Consider the following 24,649-nt stretch of genomic DNA (forward strand, 5'->3'; position numbering starts at 1 on the left):
ATTATGGAATCTTCTTTACCACTAACCATACAGTCGCAGTGGAAATATCCGTATTTTAGCACTATAACCCCCATTGTCACATATGTGGCAAATACAGCTCTGTAATAGGAAATTTGTCTGTTGGCAAAGTGGCAATTTGGTTATTTTTTGCTGATTCCCGGTTTATTAAGTATCAATTGACTGATACGGAAATAGTTTGATCTTTTTACCAGCTCTTTAAATGGGTCCATTGTATGTTATTGTTCCTTTTCCCTATTCTCACACAGTTGAATGTAATATAGGGGTATATGGGCATATATACCATATTGACCTAGTCCTTGATCTTTGCCTTGTGTTATTGTGATAATGGCGTGTGATTTAAACGAGGTTGTATGGGATTATAAACACATGGCTACTTCCTTCCGGAAACAGCACCACATTTGCTCATAGGCTGTGTCTGGTATTGAAGCGTTTAGCTCCATTCACGTGTCTGTTTCTGGAAGAATTTTCACCACTGCCCATATTTAATTCGATACACCAGCAGCCTGATGAAGGGTATATTTACCCAAAACCTTGTTGCTTTTCTTTCATGATAAGTAATTGATTAATTTTACCAGGAATGTTTTCATGGTTCTGAGTATAAAGTATAAAAATAAAATCACTTGACGCATACGCCAAACTTGGAGAGCTTTTTCATTCTTCTCTCCTTTGGATTTATGTTTGGATGGTGAATGGCCAGTCCACCTGGAACGTGCAGCCATCTATAACTATATTAGGAGCTGTGCTGCCTGCTCTGCGACAATTGTTTCTGGAAGAAAGCAGCCATTGTTTTTCATCCTATGCAACCTCTTTAATTTGCTCCCTTTCTGAACAATAAGGGAGGGTATGTTAACATTTTAGTGACCAACCTATTTTGGGCCTTAAATGGGGTATTCTAGCCGCCAGCATTTTTCACCTATCCACCTAATAGGTGGAAAATACTAGATCGGTGGGGGTCTGACCAATGGGAACCCCACCAATCACCAGACTCCGGTCCCCCCCAGCCGCAAGGGAGGAGGAGGAATTTGAATGGAGTGGAGGCCAGGCACAAGGGGTGCTGCTTCATTCAAAGTCTATGGGGCTTACGGAAAGAGCCGAGCGTTGTGAAAAGGCAGCTCTGTGGCATAAGTACTCTTAATGACGCAGTGAAAAGGCGTTTGGGCGGTCATTAAGGGGTTAATATGAGTATAGATATCAATGATGCTTCCCATTCTGTAATCTTGAACTGAAGAATGACAGTCTGGGGCAACATAGAGTATGTGACTTTCTTTTGGTGACAGTCCCAATGTCCATTGTAATGTCACATGCAGCATCTTAAGTATATGCATCTTTGGCTAACAGTTAATCATTGCAGGGCTTAGAATCTGCCGCAGAGTCTGTAAATAACAGCAACACAACATTACTTCCCACATGCTAGTTTCATTCATTTCTATCATAAGCAAAATATCTTGTAGCCTCGTATAATCTGACGTCCGTGTAACCTTAGAATGTAATTGGTTCACATATCCAAGAACATGGTCGTTATTTGCACCGCTCATCATAGAGGAACCCGTTGTATTTGAACACATTGAACCAATCATGGCCTGTAGCAGCCATATTGACAGGACAGATTTCAGAGTTGTAGAGATGTCACAGCCATAAACGGTGCAGTTATAAGATATGCATTTTCAGCCACTATGTTCACACGGGGTATTTTGCCGAGTTTTTTGCCGCGGAAAACCGCGTCGCAAAACTCGGCAGAAACGGCCCGAGAACACCTCCCATTGATTTCAATGGGAGGCGTCGGCGTCTTTTTCCCGCGAGCAGTAAAACTGCCTCGCGGGAAAAAGAAGCGACATGCCCTATCTTCGGGCACTTCCGCCTCCGACCTCCCATTGACTTCAATGGGAGGCAGGAGAAAGCGTATATCTCGCTGTTTTATGCCCGCGGCGCTCAATGGCCGCGGGCGAAAAACGGCGCGATAATTGCCGCGAAAATCGGCGTGCAGGGAGAGGAATATCTGCCTCAAAGTTCCAAACGGAATTTTGAGGCAGATATTCCTCCCCCAAAATACTCCGTGTGAACATAGTGAGCGGAGAACCTTTTTAAACAAAACCTCAGAAGCCCAAAATATAGGTCATTGTGACAAATATTTCCAACTGGAATAATAGAACAGTATGTGCAACAAACAGATGTAGCAGATATCATGATGTATTATTTGTGATTGCACATAGAACGGGTAAAGGTGTAACGGGTAACAGGTAAAGATGCTGCACGCCCAATTCTGCTATTAGTAAAGATTTTCAAATCTTTTCGATATACAGGTATATAGCACATTTTGAAGCAAAAAAAACAACAACTTCATCTTCCTTAAGATGCTGTATATTATATACATAGAAGTGTAAATGGATAGGAAGTTTACAATGCATATTACCTTTGCAGCTACTGATGAGTTTGGCTTTTCCAGTAGGTCCCAAAGCTTTTTCCGTTTCTCGGGGCAGCAAGTATTATCAAATTCTTCTCCTTCCCTTTCTCTCAAAGTCTCTGCTTCTCTTCTCAGCTCCTCATTCATTTGTTCTTTCTTCTGATGATATCTGGCCTGGCAGCAAGACTCCAAATATATTTCATCAATTCCCCAGTAGTCCAGCTCCTGGCCAAATGACAATGCACACATCTCCTCCATCATATGTAGCTTCCCCGTCCTATAGAAATTTAATATAGAAGTAAAAGCTCCTGGGTGCCGGTCAAAAAAATACTCGTTCTCATTTAGATTGTAGTCATCGCAGACTTCTAGTAGACTCTCATGAGTGTTACAGTCTCTCAGTTTTCCTAGTCTAGTCCTTGGCAGGCGGTCTAAAGTCCTCCATAAGACCTCGTGATTTAAGCCTCCTACATTTATTTTCACTCTCCGTGAACATGCTTTGCTTCGAATTATCTCCACTGGCTCTGGTGGAAGAGAAAGAGTGGACCTTGAGGACTTTCTGTTCAGCCCAGGAGGAGCTTTTTCTGCCATATTGTGTAAAACACAGGGCCTAATCGAGCTTCTTGGAGTAGGTAGTCATGGGAAATGCAGAAGAGATTTCACAAAACTCAGGCTGGTTACCGATAATACAGAGGACCCACAATTCAATCTGCAATATATAGAAAGAAAGATTAATGTGACAATTCTATGAAGACAAAGACGATCACACACTAAAGTTTTAATAAAGAGATTGTATAAAAAACATATAAAACTATATTATTATTTATCAATAAAGTACAAAGAATGGGCAAATATTTTCTATGCAAAGGTTCAAATGCAGGAGGGCCTCCAATTTCAGAGGGCATCAGGAATATGTAACCCATCTCAGCTCTGCCCACTGGAAAAAAGGGCACAAAGGGTGAGGGGAGCCACACCAAACACTTATTAGCAGATGTAGTAAGCAGTGTCCCAGCCCCCATATGGGCACTACTGGAGACAGTTTAGTGGGGGCTCAATTACTTTCCTCTGCTCAATGTTAGGATAAGGGGATTCACAGCATATTAGCAGATGTGGCAAGCAATTTTTAACCCCTGGTCTGATTCACAGATCTGTATTACAGACGCATTTTGGCATCTGTATTACGGCCGGACAAGTGTGACCTCCCACGGTTCTACTGAACCAAATTTAGATCACCCAATGGTTCTGAGGTGACCTTAATTTGGTTTACTAGAACTGCAGAGGGTCCCGGTGTTGTCGCTGTAAGGGCGGGTTCACACATGGCGGAATTTCACTTAAATTCCGCTGCGGACACTCCGCAGCGTTAATCCGCAGCGGAGCCGTTTCTCCATTGACTTTCACTTTAATTTAGCAGTGTTCGTTTACACGATGCGTACAATTCCGCTGCGGAGCATAGGCTGCGGAGCGGAATTTGGTGTCCGCAGCATGCTCTGTCTGTTGCGGAGCAGTGGCGGACTGGTTGCGGACTCATGGCGGAATTTCTCCATTGACTTCAATGGAGAGTCAAAATTCCGCAATGAAGTCCGCAGATCTTATGTGTGCTGCGGAGCGTATTGTTTTTACTACCATGACATTTCTTCATTCTGGCTGGACCTATGTATTTCTAGGTCTACAGCCAGACTGAGGAAGTCAATGGGGCTCCCGTAATGACGGGAGCGTTGCTAGGAGACGTCTGTAAATAGTCACTGTCCATGGTGCTGAAAGAGTTACGCGATCGGCAGTAACTGTTTCTGCACCCGGGACAGTGACTACCGATCTCAATATACATGTATCTGTAAAAAAACATATAAGTTCATACTTACCGAGAACTCCCTGCGTCTGTCTCCAGTCCGGCCTCCCAGGATGACGTTTCATTCTAAGTGACGGCTGCAGCCAATCACAGGCCAAGCACAGGCTGCAGCGGTCACATGGACTGGAGCGTCATCCAGGGAGGTCGGGCTGGATGCCGAAAGAGGGACGCGTCACCAAGACAACGGGCGGTAAGTATGAATTTCTTTGACTTTCACTAGGGAAAGTGCTGTCCCTTCTCTCTATCCTGCACTGAATAGGGAGAAGGGAAGCACTTTTCCTGCAGTCCGCAGCTGCCAGTCCGCATCAATTTTCTGCACATTTTGTGCAGATCCGCAGCCGTAATCCGCAACCCGGATTAGGTGCGGCATTGATGCGGACAGTTGCGGAGGAATTCCGCCATGTGTGGTCATGCCCTAATACAAATGCAAAAAGTGTTTTATGTAACCGTCCGCTTCATGTTTTTGCGGCTGAAATAACTTACTGCAGTAACTAAGTGTTTCACTGGAGTGAATTAGATTTTAGTTGCGGGGAAAAACGAAACATTTTTTTTTCTAACACATGCAGCAGTTTTGGAAAACTGCAATATGCCCTATTTGTAAAATTTTTGTGCCCTTTTCTTCTTTTCCTTTTTACCATTGATTTATTTTTTGGGTATTTTACGATGTGGCAAAACCAACAAATGATTCATGCATCTACTTGTGGATTTTGCCATGCAGTAATGGCACAGCTTTCTGCTACACCATTACCATAACCTGTAAATGCGGCAATTTAGGTGGCAGCTTTGCGGGCACAATTGCTCCCTCTTTTATTACAGATTCTGAGAGTCCTGCTGAATCTGATATCTTATGAATCTGATGTCTAATGCAACATTTAACGAATGTATAAAGCTTACCTACCTACAAAAATAAAAATGTTATGTAGTACCTAATATAGTTTTTTAAATTCCTTCCCATATATGTGACAAGTTTGAATGACGTCATTGGCTGTATCAATAACCTACACTACAGTTGGATACAATAAAATAAGATATTCTTGGATCCAATGTAATATTGTGTTATTTTTGGAATAACTCCCCTTATCAGCAGGAGCATACGGATAAGAAAACGCGTGGCTGCTGGGAATTAAAATACCCCACTATCACACTGCCGCACTGCGGATCCGTTAGTGCACCACAGACGAGGAACTGATTATACAACTTTATTAGGGAATTTCTATTTTGGAAAAAAAATATTTTATCCTTACATTTGTATATAAATAACATAACATGAAAAGAAAAAATGCCAATTCATGGAAATTTTCCAGCTAATTCTATGCTAGTGTAAGATTCAGCCAGTTTGAGGCCACATCCGCTATCTCTAAGCTGTATTGATGCTTCTTCATCCAAGTCTGCCCTCACAAATACCTGGTACAGTACATACAAATGTACCTGGTGAACCATTCATTGTAGAGCCCAGTGGTGCCACACTGGACAAATACTACTGATTCAAAACTTGGGAAAATCTCCAATAAAATAAGTTGGATATACAAAAAGCCTCATGAATTAGGACTGTCAAACAATGAGGATTTTCATGGAGTCGTAGTGAATCATGTGTGGAATAAAACGTAAGGATTTCGTAATAAAGCATTATTCTGGTAGCAGACTGCACTTTTGCTTCTGTGAAAAAAACGGAAAACCTAGTGGAACGGAGGCAAACAAAATCCAACTAAAACAAAAGAATCAATGGTAATTCAAACGGAAGTGATGCTTTCTGTTTGGATTTTCGATTTTCTCTTCCTCCGACGGAAGAGAGCTAAACGGGAGACAACGGTAGTGTGAACTTAGCCTTAGCCTAAAGTAAAAGTTGTTTAGCTAACAGAGAATTGCCAAGGCTGGATACGATTGTAGCAAATTCCCAGCTGTGTAAAGTATTATGCCTAGTTCACATTGAGTTTTTTGGCGCTGTTTTTGATGCGTCGGAAACTGTGGCAAAAAACGGACAAAAAAAAAAGCTTGCGGGAAAAAAAAGCGACATGTTCTTTATTCAGGAGTTTCCGTCTCTAACCTCCCATTGACATCAATGGGAGGCAGAGAAAGCGCTTTTCGCTGCGTTTTTCTGCCCGCGGCACTCAATGCCTGTGGCCGACGCATAAAAAAACACGGTAAAGAGAGTGCAGTCAGGTCAAAATTTGCCTCAAAATTCCAGAAGGAATTTTTAGGCAGATTTTTTAGGCCTATATTAGTTTTCAGCAGATAAATATAAACAGAAATGTTGCCATATACACTGCTATAGCCTAGGCAGAGGAGTAGAGGAAGACGGGGCCATCAGAGCAGAATTATATACTACATTTAACACCTGATAATACCGCTGGTGAGGAGTAGGGCAGCCAGTCAGATGCAGCAGGGAGTTGCAGGATTAAGGCCTGATTCACACGAACGTGTTAAACCTCCGTGGGACAGCTGTTGAAACAGCGGCCGTCCCACGGACCTATGAAATTCAATGTGGCTGTTCACACAGCCGTTGTTTCAACGGACCGTGTGAAGGGTCCGTGCGAAAATAGGACATGTCCTATCTTTTCACGCATCCCTCCATAGACTCTCAACTATGGGGGATGTGTGACATCGCGTCCCGCAGCGCTGAGCACGGATGCACCTCGGACATGAATAACGGCAGTTTTTCACGTCCGAGATGCGCAGCGCTCGTGTGAATCAGGTCTTAGACTGGCCTTTACTTTATAAACTAGCCTGCAGGTATTTTTGAAACTCCACTTCATTACAATAATAACATACGGACAGGTGTGTTTACATGTCAGGTTCAGACTGTTATCAGACCGTGATGTGTGCAGGATTATTTACATACGTTATTTTTTGCAAGTTTTTGAGGCAATTTTCACCATCTCTCTCTCTCTCTCTCTCACTCAGTAAATATGTCATAAAGTGAAGTGTATTACATTACAAAAATAAAATATCATTTATGCACCATAGAAATTATAGTCATAAGATATATATATAATTTTGTAAGTGCATTTTCTTTATCACACTCAGATCAATCTACGTTCTCTCCCCAGCAGAAAGTCAGTACAGTGCAGTCTGTTCCCTTACGAAAAAAATATGTACGTTTGGATCTGTTCAAAATAGCTTTAAAGTCCTTCCCAGAGCCACGACTGATATGACGGATCTCAGCGAATACTTACAGATCTCACTGACTGATAATGGGGTGCCGCAGGTTTCGTTTTTTTTTTAAGTCACGAGCTGCAGACTACACTATTTTTTCTATCAAAAATACCAGAACTATGACGGAATCGAAAACAAAGTTGAACAGAGCTTAAATATGTCAATCTACATAGTCACGCCCCATAACCACAACCCCTCTTACCTGCATAAACCTGGCTGGAATTGATGGGAAAGGTGGCAACCCTGGTTGCTATGGGAAACAAAACCACTTTTTGTCTGCACCTGACAGCTAAGATATTTAGTGATAATTGTAAAGGAATTACAGCCATAATGATTTCTGTCATGGGGCCAAGGACTGCGCCTTTCTACAGGTCTCTGATTTTTAATTCCCATTACAAAACACTGACATATTTCATCTCCTAATAGATGTTGGAGTGATATCTACAACATTTAGACACTATAAAGTGAAAATTACAATACATTAATACATAGAATAAAAGAACAGTCCAACAGAACAAAGAGGTTCAAATAGGTTTATTTTATTAGCTGGTTCTATCAAGCAATTAATGTGCAACCCTATAAATAACAATAATTACATCCTTACGCCTCATTTATGGGCTCTAGTGCAATAAAAGTAGAAAAGTTGTATACGGCAACCAAGGCCAGGTTTACAGAGTCATAGTAACCCCCCTATCTACCGCACACTTGACAAACATAGAGCATGTTTACCCATATTGTAACGGGACCTCCGAGCCCAGTAGGCCCTGGCATCCGGCTCGGTTTGCTTGGTGCTGATTCCGACCCTGACTGCAAAAAATATAAGATTTTACTGTAGATCCCAGGTTTTGGTTACTATGGCCAATGCCTTCACTTTCAAGATTTTGTAAATGAGGCCCTATGCGTTTGATAGGCATGAAGATACAATATTGAATTATTTATTTATTTTAAACTATATTTGTCTGGACTTTGTTGTACCTTGTGAAAAACATTCTGTTTTTATAAATAGCATGGGAACTAGGAATCATAGACGTTCCATGTTTTTACTGTAAATGACCCTAGGAAAAGCCATCTGCACATCATAAATTAAGTAAGCTTTCCAAAAGTACAACATTCTCAGTATTCTACTATGACGTGTAGAAAGCCTCATTTAAGAACAGTTCCAAACACTAATAAACAATAATGAAGGATCCATTAAAAGTAATGAGATGAACAAGGGAAGAGGATTGGAGGATTCGGCAGCTGATAGTCCCCCATTAAATTCATACCTACTGACTGAAATGTGTTAAAGAGAGTCTGTCAACAGAAATGTACCTGTCAAACTAGCAACAGAGTAATATAGTGTAGGCTCTCCTGAATGTAACGTTATTTTCCTTTTTCACATGAGTGCCTCCTTTGCAGAGAAAATCACTTTATTCAATATATGCAAATGAGCATTTTGGAGCAGCGAGGGCGTCACCGTTTCTCTAAAATGCTCGGTCTTCTTTCCCCAGTCCATCCCTCCCCCTCTTCCATTGATTTACAGGATCTGGTCCCCAGAACGGCTCAGGTAAGATACTATCTTCGAACTGACTTTCTTTGTATGCAATGCTATGTAATCTCTTCATGTACTCAGCTCCTTAGGTCATCTATGTTTGCTCTAGACTTATCTCTAGATCATTGTTGTGATCTCCATCTGTTTCACCTCTGGGCGCCCGTTTCACAGATACCAGCAGTGCTGGCCTTGTTCACCCGATCTTGAATAATTTTGTATAATTTATTACAATTTACAGAGACATGCCTATTACCTCCTCAACAGATTTTGCTTAGATACTAGCAGGGTTCACATTATTTCCCCTAAACAAGGATTTGCCACTCGCTGCTCCGTGGCTTGTATCGTGCATTTTGTTTCAAATATGAGCACCTTGTGTGTGCTTGATGCTCCGTACTGTTCTTGTTTTAATTGACTTTTTGTATATATTACTATAATTTTTTGATATTTCTGTATGTATATGTATATAATTGGAATAATGAACGCATTATATCCTGATTATGTATATGGAATTTGTTTATATGTGACTATATCACCTGCATATATCTCCTCAGTGCCTGATGAAGGTCTCGCGACCCAAACGTTGCACTTAAGCCACTGGCATCGCAGAGAAAATCAAAATGTAAAAAAAAAAAAACGAAATCAAACATTTATTTCACTTTTCCAAGAGTGTGCCGAATACTTCTTTCACATACCACAGCCCCTTCAGTTAATGATTAGTGGGGGACTCAGCAAACAAACCTTCACTGATGAGAACATTTGACGTGTGTCTACAACTTTAAAGCGTACCTATCGTTTCAGGTGACTGTTCAGAATCAGCTGTCATATCTGTGTACACGAGGAATAAAAATTTATGGCCATTATATGACTTGTATCCTGCGTTTATTAGAAGTTTTCCACTGTTCAGGCTCTATTTCTAATTCTCAGTTTTCCCTGAGCTCGTGGGTTGAGCTTAACTCCTATCATGTCTTCTATGCACTGCACACATAGAAGAGAAGAATCCTGCTCTCTTATCTCTATCTATCACATTTATATAGAAGCAGCATGGAGGACATCATACAGTGGTAATGCGCAGATATAACACTAAGGGTATGTGCACACACTAATTACGTCCGTAATTGACGGACGTATTTCGGCCGCAAGTACCGGACCGAACACAGTGCAGGGAGCCGGGCTCCTAGCATCATACTTATGTACGATGCTAGGAGTCCCTGCCTCGCTGCAGGACAACTGTCCCGTACTGAAAACATGATTACAGTACGTTTCGTTTCTTGGTCACTGATTGGTCAGCGTCATACACTTATCTTTATAACGCCCAGTTGGTGAAAAGTAAAAACACGGCCAGTTGGTCATTAAGAAACGAATTAGCATAAATCTAAAATTTTTCATTTTCAAAATAAAAACCACTGTTGTTATCTAAATTACAGCGCTTATCACATTATACAGGAGATAGGGCACTTATAATCTGGTGACAGAGCCTCTTTAAGTACGGATGTAGCCATCTTTATCTTGACTCTGATAACTTGCTGTAGCGTGATATCACACATAAGATAAAGGATCTTTCCACTGTGTATTGGATGCGTTAAAAGTCAAGATAAAGACGGCTACATCTGTATTTTAAAGTGTTCAATTAAATCAATAGTAATTTATTTTCAGTTTTCAATGGGAACACAACTTTCATCTTTAACTGAGAGAATGAGGTCCTAACATACCCTAAAATAGGACATATGAGAAGGGGTTGATTGAAGCAGACATCCCCTTTAATAGCATTATGTTTATATGTATCCTAAATAAAATGATTGTTTATATTTTATATTAATTACTCCTAGTCTATTACTTCATTACTTTCCCATCTACAACATTCATTTTGTGGACTTCAAACATATACATAAAAATAAAATGTATGGCTCTTGGCTTAGCCATGCTACAAGTCCCAGTTTATTAATGCGCTGCATAGTAATAAATAATCCTTTTCAAAGTGGCAGCAGCTTTTATATTTAAAAGACCGGTACAATTTCATTGCCTTATTATTTACACTGAAGTTCGATTATTCACATACATTTACAGCTGCTTGTCCCCAGTTTACCTGTGTTACATTTTAACTGTGAACGTTTATAGACATTCTGAGACAACATTTAATCAAAAAGCATCGCACCAATGAAAATAATTGTAGAAATATCTGTGAACATTATTTTTTAGCCAGCACTAATTATATTACATTATTAATTACAAATCAATTTTTAATACACCCTGAGTTACTAAAGCTTTGTACAGTACTACAATGTGACACATTGGTTTATCACATACCAAGCACATTGCCATGCCTGCCAACAACACCAAAGTATGTATTAGGGTGCAGTCACACGCACCAGATTTTGTTGCAGAAATTTTCGGGCACAGTTCCATTCATCTGAATGTGGTTGTTTCTGCAGCAGGTTCTGGATTTCTTCAAGATTCTGAACTGATTTTCAGTCATAGAAAATTTCTGCAACCCAATCTGCTGCATGTGACTGCACCCTTAGGCCGGGTTCCCACGAGTAAGATATGCTGTGCAATCGGTGGCGGTTTCGGACGTTTTATGGCGCTGATTCCGATGTCGTTTCCGCGTTAAAATCAGTGCCAAAAAAACTCTGTGTGAACAAGGCCTAATAGTACTATTCGTTAGATTATAAATGAAAAATATCATTGTGTAGCTAATGATGCCAAATAGCCATATCCCGCAAAGCCAAGAAAACCATACATGTCATCACATCCCACCATACAGTCAGTACTATAGATATCATCACACACCACACTACAGTAAAATATGAGCATATTCAAGTACTGTTATGTGTAAGTAACAAATACATTGCATGGTCTAGAACAAAATGGCCACCAACATGGGCGTAACTACGAGGGAAACAGGAATAACAGCCGGTACAGGACCCATAAATTTAAGGGGCCCATATACAAAGGATAAGAGAAACTGAGTTTTCAGGTGAATGTTGTGAGAGTGTTGAAACCACAGGAGTAAAAGATACAGAGACAGTGAATACCATAATTATTATAACCAAGTATTATAAGTCATTGCTGTGTGGGGTCCAATTTGTAGTTCTGCTATAAGGCCCCATGGTTACTTGTTACGCCCCCGGGGCCACCAGAAATACATTGTAGACATGTTTGCTGCTCTACCAAGTTCTAAGCTAAATAACTGGGCTCCTTATATATTTGTGATGGTGCGTCTAATTGGGATATATTCCTGATCAATGCTGAAGTGGAGCTTGGTGACCATAGAATCTACGTCAGGTCTAGTCACTCTTTTGTGTGCAACATATTTTTGTTCCATATGAAAGACGCATTAAAATCTATAAAAATTTTGAATTACATGCAGTCATCTATTCTGACCTTTTATAAAGAAAAAAATTGCTCGGCTGTTAGTAGTTTCTTCGAAAAGGGAGCAATCTATTAACCCCTAAGGACGCAGACGAATTTGGGCCTTAAGGATGCAACATGTCTTTATTTCAAAAGCTATTTTTTTTTTATTTTTCTTTTTTGTGTGGGACAACTTGTATTTTTTATATAGCACCATTTTGGGGTACATAGTGTATCATGTATTGTAGAACTTTTATTTTTTGGGGGGATGAAGATGGAATAAAAACATTAATTCCACCATGATTTATTTGTTTTTGTTTTTACGGCGTTCACCGTGTGGTATAAATAACATAATAACTTTATTCTCTGGGTCGATAGAATTATGGCAATACCAAATTTATATAGTTTGTTTACATGTTTTACTACTTTTGCACAAAGAAAACACTTAAAAAAAATGGGTTTTTGTGTCGCCGCATTCCAAGAGCCATAACATTTTTATTTTTCTAACAAAGTAGCTTTATGAGGAATTGTTTTTTGCTAGACAAGTTGAACTTTTTATGTGTTCCATTTTACCAGCCTGTTTTTTTGTTTTGTTTTTACGTCGTTCACTGTGCAGGATAAATAACATTTTATTTTTATAGTACAGGTCGTGGCGTTTTTTTTACATGTCGTTTTTTCAAACAGCCACGTAAAAATATGCCCCGTCGTAACTAAACGCCGTTTTTCCCATTGAAATCGATGAGCAGATGTTTGGAGACATTCAGCTTCCGTTTTTCCAGCCATTTTTCGGGGTGTTTACGGCCCGAAAAACGGCTGCAAATAAGCCGTGTGAACATACCCTGACAAACAAACAAGCTCTTTGTTGTCTAATATGGCAGGCACACTAACTTCCTTACTTCTTGCTAATCTACCATATGTAAGTTAGCAAGAAGTATGGGACAGGTGGAATGGAGTATGACAGATGGATCAGACTTTACAGGGTTTGTTTGTAGTCTGTGACCATAAAAACACATAGCTCTGCGTAAGAGCTGTATACAGAAAACAGTAAAACCTTTTGAATCAAGACGGTTTGCAAAGTTGCTTCATTTTTTATTTTAGATACATTGGAGCAATAACAAAAAATTGGTTGCAAAGGTTTATCTGCTTTTAATGCAGTTGAATTCTTGATACATAGGTTCCCAAAAAGTGTTACTCAAAATATTAACTCTAGTGTAATTAGTTGTGGCTTCTTTGTATATAAACTTTATACACATAATCACTTTTATGGCATAACTAACACAAATTAGCCCAGCATTTGCAGAATGTATTAGGCTGGTGCCAGAAGTCTGAGCATTCAGTCCAAACTTAAAAAAATTAAATGTCCTGTATTCACAAGATCCCTTATTTAAAGATACACCAACATACCGCAAAGTCATGTTAGCAGTAATAACCAGATTATGAGTGCGGTAAAACAAACTTTAATGTGTTTTATTTACAGGGTCTTTTAATGACTTAATCTAATCCATATTTAAACTTTGAACCGTAATCTGATATTTCCTAAGCATTTGCATCACCACATTGAATACTCTACTACATTCTGTACCCTGACTACAGAATTAACAATGTTAATTATCTACTCGTATATATTAATGACTGCATTACTTCTGTACAATCTTCTCCAAACAACATCCAAAAATGGAGTCTTTGCTTTATTGTTAAAGTCTTCAACTTTTTGGCAAAATTCTCTCGTCTCTGGATGGCATGTATTCCTTTTCTGGGCATACTTGTAATGCGGCCTCATAATGTTTTCAGTATAAGAGGTTAGTTGCTTAGCAGTATGTTAAAGATATTTGTGGCCAGATACAAGATGTTTCAGTGTAAACTTAAATAAAATCAGTAATATGTAAATGTCTTGATATTGCACTTCAGAACTGCCAAGAGAAGACTTAAGACTGATTATAAACTCATTACTGTATTATCATGTATTTTTCTGACAGCAGATCAATTCTTGGCAGACGTGACTTTTAGTAAATTACTGTTCACACGTAGATTTGAAGTTGAACTAAGACTAATGATCATGATGCTCAAAGCTCAGCAATACATGAGACATGTTACATACTACATACACTCTGGGGGATTGTAAGCAAACCGTATATTTAACCATAGCCATAAAATCAATTAACATTCAGTACCCAAATTTAGCACTAATCCGATATAAAGACATTCTCAGTCCAGTTCTGCAGAATACAGTGGTACTTCAGGCTACAATCATTTCAATTTATAATGGCCTTTACTGAGCCATTGTAACTAGAATCCACATTTACCTTCAGATCTGAGGCACATGAGGTTGACTGGGAGACCCTGATATTCAGAATTCTTGTTTCACTAGTAAACGCCTGTGATTTGTCAGAGCAAACAGCCTTTCAATCCATTACAGAGTCGTGCCATTAATTGGCACTCTATGCATGCACTTATTGACATCCCTACAGTATAGTAAATGTTATATGTTCTGTACTGCTCTCTACCTATTCTACATGTTCTGTACTGCCCTCTACCTGTACTACATGTACGGCACTGCTGTCTACCTGTACTACATGTATTGTACTGCTCCCTACCTGTACTACATGTACTGTACTGCTCTCTACCTGTTCTACATGTACTGTACTGCTCTCTACCTGTTCTACATGTACTGTACTGCTCTCTACCTGTACTACATGTACTGTACTGCTCTCTACCTGTACTACATGTACTCTACTGCTCTCTACCTGTGCTACATGTACTGTACTGCTCCCTACGTGTACAACATGTACTGTACTGCACTGCTCTATACCTGTGCTACATGTACTGTACTGATCTCTAACTGTACTACATCTACTGTACTGCTCTCTACCTGTACTACATGTACTGTACTGCTCCCTACCTGTACTACATGTACAGTACTGCTCTCTACCTGTACTACATGTACTGTACTGCTCTCTACCTGTACTGCATGTACTGTACTACTCTTTACGTGGACTACATGTACTGTACTGCTCTCTACCTGTGCTACATGTACTGCTCTCTACCTGTACTACATGTACTGTACTGCTCTCTACCTGTACTACATGTACTGTACTGCTCCCTACCTGTACTACATGTACTGTACTGCTCTCTACCTGTGCTACATGTACTGTACTGCTCTCTACCTGTACTACATGTACTGTACTGCTCTCTACCTGTGCTACATGTACTGTACTGATCTCTAACTGTACTACATGTACTGTACTGCTCTCTACCTGTACTACATGTACTGTACTGCTCTCTACCTGTGCTACATGTACTGTACTGATCTCTAACTGTACTACATGTACTGTACTGCTCTCTACCTGTACTACATGTACTGTACTGCTCTCTACCGGTACTACATGTACTGTACTGCTCTCTACCTGTACTATATGCACTGTACTGCTGTCTACCTCTACTATATGTACTGTACTGCTCTCTACCTGTACTGCATGTACTGTACCGCTCTCTACCTGTACTTCATGTACTGTACTGCTCTCTACCTGTACTACGTGTTCTGTACTGCACTCTACCTGCACTGCATGTACTGTACTGTTCTCTACCTGTACTACATGCACTGACTGTACTGTGCCAGTCTTAATTAAAATGCAAGCTACAGTTAGCTCTTAATAAATTAGTTGCATCTTCGGCTGTACATGCGACACTAAATAAAATCTACGACGGCCAGGACCTGGCGTAGATTTTTCCTATAATTTCCGCTAATTTATAGTGTAAATTATAGTAAAAGCATTGGCCACGGGTGGCCATGCCGTTTCTGTTTAGCTCAAAACACTTTTTTTAGAAAGTAGAGAGAGTGGGGGATTTTGTCCAAAAAGTCGCAATTTTTGCGACTTTTGGGCCTTTTGTGCCATCTCAGAAAACTGGTGTAGAAACGTTGTTAAGTTTTACCTTAAATGTTTATTATTGGAACAAGACTTTATGAATAAATGCACACGTTGTGTATTTTGCATCGGAAAATACGCACCAAAACCGCAGCAATACACAGGACATACGCAGGTAAAAACCGGACCAGATCTCGCGTTTTTCGTTGTGGTTTTTACGTATTGATGCATAAATTGCAGCATTTTCATGCTGCGTGTTATGGTACGATTTTCCTCTGCACTAGGCAGATAGAATTCACAAGCGGAAACGCAAGATAAATTGACATGCTGCAGATATTAAAATCCGTACTGCAGGTCAATTTACATGCGGGAAAATACTGCAGCGTGTACATGAGATTTCCTGGAATTTCATTGTCTATGCCGGTACTGGAAAACACAGCAAAACCGCACGTAATACGCATCGTGTTAATTGACCCTAAAGGAGTTTTCCAATAAGACAGTTAATGCAGATCCATAGACTGTTCAGAATACCCCTTTAAAACATTTACAGTTCAACATACACATGTCACCATATACGAGAGCAGAGCGCGATATGGAATCTGATCACAGCCGAAATTGCACAGTTCTCTTCCGAACACTTCTGCCTGATTGTTTCAGCAATTGGTAGTCGTCATCAGTTTAACGACTAATACCCTTTAGGTGGTAAAACTAAATATATATATATATATATATATATATATATATATATATAGTTGAAGCAGCACCAAATGTGGCAAAGTTGGGGTGCAAAACTGTGGGATCTGACTTGAAATCCTTCTGTAAAAAAGGCAGCACTCCCAGATAGTGAAGAAAATGTTTTATTCACTCATATGTTCATATATATATATTTGAAAATATGTAGGTAGAGTGCTCCGGACTCACTCAAGTCACAAGCCGGTCTTGTCCGCTGCAGTTTCAGTCGTCTTATTGTTGGGCAGCCCAGCATTCATTAACAGCGCAGGTCAGAGAGCGTGGCACCATGTTGGGAATGACGTCTTTCTAGGGACTCAACATAAATAATGTGTTCACTGTGTTGTACGAGTTGTTATAGGAATACCAAATATGTCTATTATACGCAGGTTTGTGATGTTTATTTATTAATGTGTATGAATAAAATATGCTTTTATTGTATTTTTTTGTGGCGTTTTTTTTTTCGAAATGTAAATTTACCTATAAAAAAAATTCTACTTTTTTTTGTCCCTTTAGGGGACTTTTACTTTTCATTTTCCTTTCCTAACTGTAATGTACTGATATATCTCCACTATTGAAGCATTTAGGCAGAGAAAATCCTCTCATACATAACAGTGAATCTTGTGGCCCACTGCTAGAGTTCTGCCCCTCATAGAGACAGGACCCAGCACAGACACCTTAAAGAAGTGTCCAGGCTAGAGTAGAAGCAGAGGACTCAGAACTTGGCCATCACTGTTCCTGACAGTCTGCTTGCTGAGTGATGATCAGCTGTGCTGACAAAAAAGCGCCCCCATTTGGGTGGAAGAGTGATGTGCCCTTTGCGGTCACACAGGTCGCACACCCTAAGGCAGGCCCTACCTGTGCTACATGTGCTATACAGCATGTACTGTACTGCATCACAATCTACTACATGTACTATACCATTGTCTACCTATGCTGCACTTCTATCTACCTGTGCTACTTATATGTACTATCCTGGAGGTTGTCTACTGGTACTGCAGTGTTATCTACCCATGCCACAGATACTTTTCTAAAATCTACTTATACGACATAGAGAATTCTAATAGAGTTAAATGCATATGCTATAAATGTCTAAGATGTGAAACTCTTTACAGGGGATCTCCGTGGTTTATAAAATTTGTTCTTTTACTCAGACATCAATATAGCCAAGGGTTCTTTACAGTTAAAGTGGCCAAGCTATGGAATGCCTTTCCCTAAGAGGTAGTGATGGCAGATACTATGTCAGCATATAAAAAAAGACTAGATGCTTATTTACTAATTGCATTGAGGGTTATAACTAATCAAGCATTGAATGACGGGTAATTTATTGGGAAAGTTTGAACTTGATGGACTTGTGTCTTTTTTCAACCTATGTAATTATGTAACTTGCAAATGTCATCATTTAGCAGAAAAAAAGCTTATACTCACCTTCTAACCTCCTGCCGCTCCAGCGCCACTAGTCCATAGTCTCCCACCGGCTGACAATGGCTGGAGCTGTGATGTGCTGATTTGACATGTGACCGTTTCAGCCAAACACTGACCACAGCAGTGATCTCAGTAAGTACGTCATATGACCGATGTAGTCAGTGATTGACAATGTAAACAAAGATTGTTGGGGGACCGTGGACAGGCTGGATCGACAGAGGTTTAGAAGGTACAGTATGAGCTTTTTTTTTCCAAATGATGCCATTTGCAGGTAAAAGTATGTGAATGTTACACATATGTTTCCTAGTCCACCAACACTCCCCTCAGCTCCAGCATGCAACAGCTGTTTACCACCACATGCATTGCATTAAGTCACTTTTTTTTGTTGTTTGCTCCACCCTCTGAAAACGTTAACACGTGCTGCTATGGAACAATCCCCAAGTGACATTGACTTTGATTCACGATAACGCGAAATTTGTGATGTGCTCCCCTCATGAACACAACAGACTCATAACTATGAGTCTGCTGTATTCTATGCTAGATGCTATTAGCCCATCATTTTCTGTGCCGTTTGGGCTAATAGTGCAGCAGACCTATCTTTATACTATGCTAACCTTAAACAGGTTAGCATAGTATGATGACAGAGCCGCTTTAAAGGAAGAGATTCTTCATATGCAGTTACTGTGTTGATATTAATCACCTTTCTTATTACATCTCCCTTCACTTGATCAGAACTGATCTTAGAAAATCGCTCAGACACAAGAGCTGCTGGCAGCCGAGCCGTCAGTGCAGCTTACTGATGGATTCAGCTCAGAACGACTTTCTACAGTTTCTATATACTGTGATACATAGAAGCTACAGAAGTTTAACTGATTTTTTTTTTTAAAATATATGTCAATTACAAAAGCAATTTATATCACTAAACAAATGCCTTTCATTTAAAAAAAAAAAGAAGACCCCAAATGTGTCCCTAGCCTTTACGTCCTTTATTTTCATTGTGCAGTCACATAATATCAAATTGTTATTGCTAAGATGTAGGCTTTCAAAACGATGTAGTCTTTGGTCTGGACAACCTGCATCAGCACTTCTAATAAAGCGTCTCCTATGGGAAAGAGAGCTGCTATATCCAATGCTCGGGTTATTCTACATTTTTACTAACATCAGCCTATCATGCACATTTAAGCACCCGCATGTAACTGATATCTGGAGGTCAACACATGAATGGACACGCACATTTTTAATGCAACACCTGCTATGGTGAAGACAAAAGGGATAAGCACAAAGGGACAGGACCAGTATAATGTGGGGGTCATACATCTGCCTGCAGTATCTACTGGCACCTTACATTTCATTATAGACTTATAATTGTTTTGTGTTCTTATTTCAATAAAAAGGCTTATGTAATATGTAGTAGGGAATACTTTGATTTATCTAAAATGAAGGTAACATAATAAACATAACTTAAGATGGTAACATATTACTAACTATAAAACAATATCTATACATGCACATATATTGAAAAATTTATAGTGAAATAGTAAAAATATATAGTAATAATAGAAAAAACAAATCTATTCCATATGTGAATGAGGTTGTTTCTGCAGCATGTGCATGGATTTCTGAAACATACTGTGAACATATTCTTAGGGTCTGTTCACATCAGCGTTGGGTTTCCGTTCATGGGTTCCATTTGATCTTTTTGTCGGAGGAATCGATCAACGGAAAACCAAACAGAAACCATAGCTTCAGTTTGAATTATCATTGATTTCAATGGTAATGCTTCCGTTGCAGTTGGTTTTCATTTGTTTCCGTTCCATAAGGTTTCCGTTTTTTTCACGGAAACAATATCATAGTCGACTCCGTTATTGTTTCCGCAAAAAAAAAAACGGAAGCCATACGGAATGGAAACAAATGGAATCAAATTGCAGTGGAAGCATTACCATTGAAATCAATGGTAATTCAAGCTGAAGCTATGGTTTCTGTTTGGCTTTCCGTTTATTGGTTCCTCTGATGGAAAGGTCGAACGGAACCCATGGACGGAAGCCCGACGCAGATGGGAACAGGCCCTTATAGGTTATTTCTTCTCAGTCTTCTTTCTCTGGTCTTGTAAAATTTCTTATTATATTGCAGTTAAAACAAATCAAGTTTATCAATCTTTCTGGATCATTGGATGCTGGATTACAGGAATTTCACTTTATTTTTACTTGTAATGACAAACTATAGAATGTGGACTATAGCATGGAAAGATTGCTTGTTTGCAAGAATGTCTTAAAAGAAGTTCCTGCAATTTCTATGTGGCCTGAGAAGAGTGGTTTTCCCAACAAATGTTTGCATATAAATCTTCCCTATTTGCGATAAGAATCTCCACAGATCCCAAAATGTTAGCAAATGAGGGACAATCAGTATGATGCCATGTTCACGTCACATTTTTTCCTTACGTTTAGCGCCCATGCCAGGAAAGGTCCAAATGTACTTACTAAATGTGTCCATAGGACTCAATTAGCCCAATGGAGGCAAAAGTCCCCCCATCATGTTGGTATTCTGTATATTGAAATACCTTTTTTTTGGGGTATGGAATAGTGTAGTAGACTACGCTATTCCATATAATGGCATCCCGCAAAAAAATCTTATACTGTGCAATAACAAGGCAATAGCCTTTTCATGAAATTTACGTTAAATGGGTTCCATGATGGGGGTTCTCTGCTTGGCTCTCTTCTCCTAGATACTCTGCAGCATTACTTTAACTTAATGAAACGGAAACAAAAAAATCGGAAACTGATTCACAAAATCCATGTATGAAAATATCATCCTTTACAGTACACAAAAGAGTATACAAAGTGTTCCACAATGTAAATATAGTTGGTTGATTTAGCACATTGGAGGACCACAAGTCACTTTAGTTCCACGACAGCCTATAAAACAGCGATTAGAGCACGTAGTCTTGGTTCCCATCCTTGGTTTAATTGCTAACTTTTTTTGCCATACTTAGGCCTCACGTACATTACAGATCCGTGTGGGACTCTATATATTCAGTCATCGGACCTTTCAGAGTCACTGTCTATTCACTTCATGAAGAAGTGTCCTAATTATCTGTGAGAACTTCTGACCCAACCCGGTCACTTAACCCAGACCACCTCTTCACAATGGAAACTAATAATCCATTACTGTATTTTATTATACACGGTGCAGTTCTGTTTCATTTTAGTTGAAATAATCCATGCAAATATATTTCAAAAGCCGTCATATAAAGTAATGTTCAAACAGCCAAGTTTTAAGACAACGAATTCCATAATATCAAAGTTTGATTTCATCTAGACCGCCTTAAATTGTCTGTCTTCTGACAGAATCAAATCTTCATTATGTCAAATGTAAACATTACCTGTATTCTATATATGCTATACAGTCAGTGACAAACATGTCATACAGATGTCCCAGAGCTCAACATATTATTTAGCTCTTTGGGATCGCATTTTTTATGCACTAAGATAACCTAATACACAAATATATTATGTTTAACTTGCAATAAAAAGAGAGATCATGTTGAGTTGTGCCAAATTACAAACTCAGTTTTGCTACATCGGTAAATGTCAAGCCTTTTCCTAATGCCAATACGTTACTAAGACTGTCAATACATTTTACAAAATCGTAAGAAACGGTTATATCAAATAATAAAAAAAACATGTTTTTGTAGTCTAATTACTGGTTCTGAAAATGAGAAAACAAAGATGATGTCATCACGTCACTGTCTGGATGTCCTTGGTTACAGATGTTATTGTATAAATCTATATGGTAAAGGTCTTGATGTGCATTGTTGTGGACGCTATATAGGATGCATTAAACACCATACCATGAATAGACTAGGGACAATCAAAGGCTTGTACAAATGGCTGGTGATATCCATCTTGGGTTGAAGGTCACAACTTGACCATGACCACAATACCATGGATGCTCTTTCAATGAATTTCTTGCTGCTCTGGTAGACTAGATGCGTTATTGGCATTGGGAATGTTGCTAAGCAATACGGGCCTATTGTTCAGTGAAGAAATGACAGAGCTCACCGGTAGCTTACACAAAGCCGCACGCTTATAAAACTTTTTTTAGACCAGTACATTTTGTGCTGCCATATTTTTTTTTCACAAACTCTGCCAGCTCCTTAGCAGCACCGGATAGGATTATTATTGATTGAAATCATCTTTCCTTTAGACTTTTTTTTCATCTTACATTTTAGTATTGAACTTTCATTACTGGGAATTCATAGAGGATCCACCCTTCACTTATTCTCAACATCATGAGAGTACAAACTATTAAAAGACTTTCATTGTATAACCACAACCAAACAGAAGATCTTTTAAGATTAAATGTTACATAACTTGGTTTTCCTGGATTACAGCAACACTATTGTATACCCCTCTACATACATTCATTCATATGTATATTATAGATGATGACACAGAACATTGTCTTATCATGGGGTCATTAATAAAACGCTTTCATGTTTTGCACTCTCGGATAGCGACTTAATCTGGATCAAGGATAAAAAGATCTAATACTGCGGTCTCTATGGCACAGTATGTGCACTTAAATGACACAGCACATGCTACAATATATCACTTTTGTGTATACGCTACAGACATCATAATAAAACAACAGCAAATATGCTAATACTAATAATATTTATCAGAATCATCACCACAGGCACAAAGTGGATAGAAATAGGTGTTCCTCCATACACTGGTGATGTGGAAGATCTATCTATCTATCTATCTATCTATCTATCTATCTATCTATCTATCTATCTATCTATCTATCTATCTATCTATCTATCTATCTATCTATCTATCTATCTATCTATCTATCTATCTATCTATCATCTTTATCACATCACATCTGCAAATATATTACACATAAACTGCACCTCCCTCCTCTACTATGCTGCTAAATGCCCCTCAAGTCACCGAACTCGGTGTCATTTGGCCCCCTGTCATTATTGGCCTCCTTAAGAACTAAGCACAGATGATTCATAGGGATGACTTCAGAGTTAGAGGAGAAATACCCCATCTACTTACCTTGCTTAAAGTGGATTAAAGGCAAGCTGACCAGCTCCAGGAAGGATGGGTTCATGTCTTAACCAGAGCTTGTTAGATGTTCTCCAGGAGAAGACACTTCACACTGAGCTGGGCAATGTTGTGTTGTCCCATGTCTTGCTTGTTGGACCTATCCCAGGGCTCTACAAGTCTAGAGAGGGACAGTGGCTATAGAGTGCCATGAAACTTAGTCTTGAGATTCAGTGCATCCTCCTCTAGAGATGTTGATGATGATGATGATGGTGGTGGTGGTGGTGGTGGTGGTGATGATGGTGGTGATGATGATGGGCTGCTCAGTGATGCAGCTGTGGACAGATTGTGGAATAGAAGAGCAGGCAGCTCAGTACAGTATGGAGACAGTGAACTGCAGAGACATAGTCACACACATTCACACCATCACACACTCACTGTACAGCAGGCACACAGGCAGAAGGGATGGACCGGCCTGGATCTCCCACAATCTGGCTCAGAGGATCTAGAGGTGAAAGCTAATTGGATTGAGCTCTGCATCACCAAGGACAGCAGCAACAGATCGGCAAGTGCTCCTCACCAAAGCCAAGAAATCCCGAGGAGAACAAGCACAGGGAGGAGGGGAGGGGGCCGGGGAATCCTATTCTGAGCACAGCTTTAACCCTTTCCTCCTTTAACCCTTACAGGGCTGCAACTTCCTATCTTAAAGGAGCAAAGTGCTCTTATAAAAAGTGTAGTTTGTAAAAAGAGCTGCTAATATCATTCAGAGACAGGTATGTAAATGATTCTGGAGATCCTCAGAACTGGAAAGATAGGAGATAAAGTAGAGCTAATTGTGGCGGACAAATTTGTGGACTTGATGTTTGTCATACGCTACAGTCAGTATTTCCAGACTATAAGAGATTATTTACACAGTAAACATATAAAGGACAGGACTTTAGGTTTATGGTTACTTAATATGAGCCGTATGCTGTCAATCACCCGTCAATACCTGTCTGCAAAAAACACTCATTTGTGTGCCATGTACTCAAAAAGACATATGGACTCTCAGCTGCACAACCCAATAATAAATAGACTTCAATATTTATTAATATATCTATAAATACACAGCTTTATGTCAAGTAATTCACAGCTTCCTATTATCATTTCGTTCCATCCCAGTAGCCAAAAGACTTTGCATATTGTAATCTGATATTGTTCCATAGAGAAAGCAGATCTCCAGTACAGTACAGCTGCCTCTCTACCGTAAAGGGTTAAGTAATATTTGCCTTTTTATAGCTA

General features: G+C 39.5%; 1 protein-coding gene across 1 annotated transcript in view; it reads right to left on the reverse strand.

Annotated features, from left to right (window-relative positions):
• Positions 1–23,941, reverse strand: part of KCNB2 (potassium voltage-gated channel subfamily B member 2) — a 258,382-nt gene extending 234,441 nt beyond the window's left edge. The window contains exons 1-2 of the mRNA XM_075826123.1: positions 23,381–23,941; positions 2,432–3,128 (exon numbers count right to left, since the gene is read on the reverse strand). Of these exons, the coding sequence (XP_075682238.1) occupies positions 2,432–3,010 (579 nt within the window). The 5' untranslated portion in view covers positions 3,011–3,128; positions 23,381–23,941. The remainder of the gene's footprint in view (positions 1–2,431; positions 3,129–23,380) is intronic.
• Between the last annotated feature and the right edge of the window lie 708 nt (positions 23,942–24,649).

Source organism: Rhinoderma darwinii, chromosome 5, assembly GCF_050947455.1.
Source record: "Rhinoderma darwinii isolate aRhiDar2 chromosome 5, aRhiDar2.hap1, whole genome shotgun sequence".
Lineage (NCBI taxonomy): Eukaryota > Metazoa > Chordata > Amphibia > Anura > Rhinodermatidae > Rhinoderma > Rhinoderma darwinii.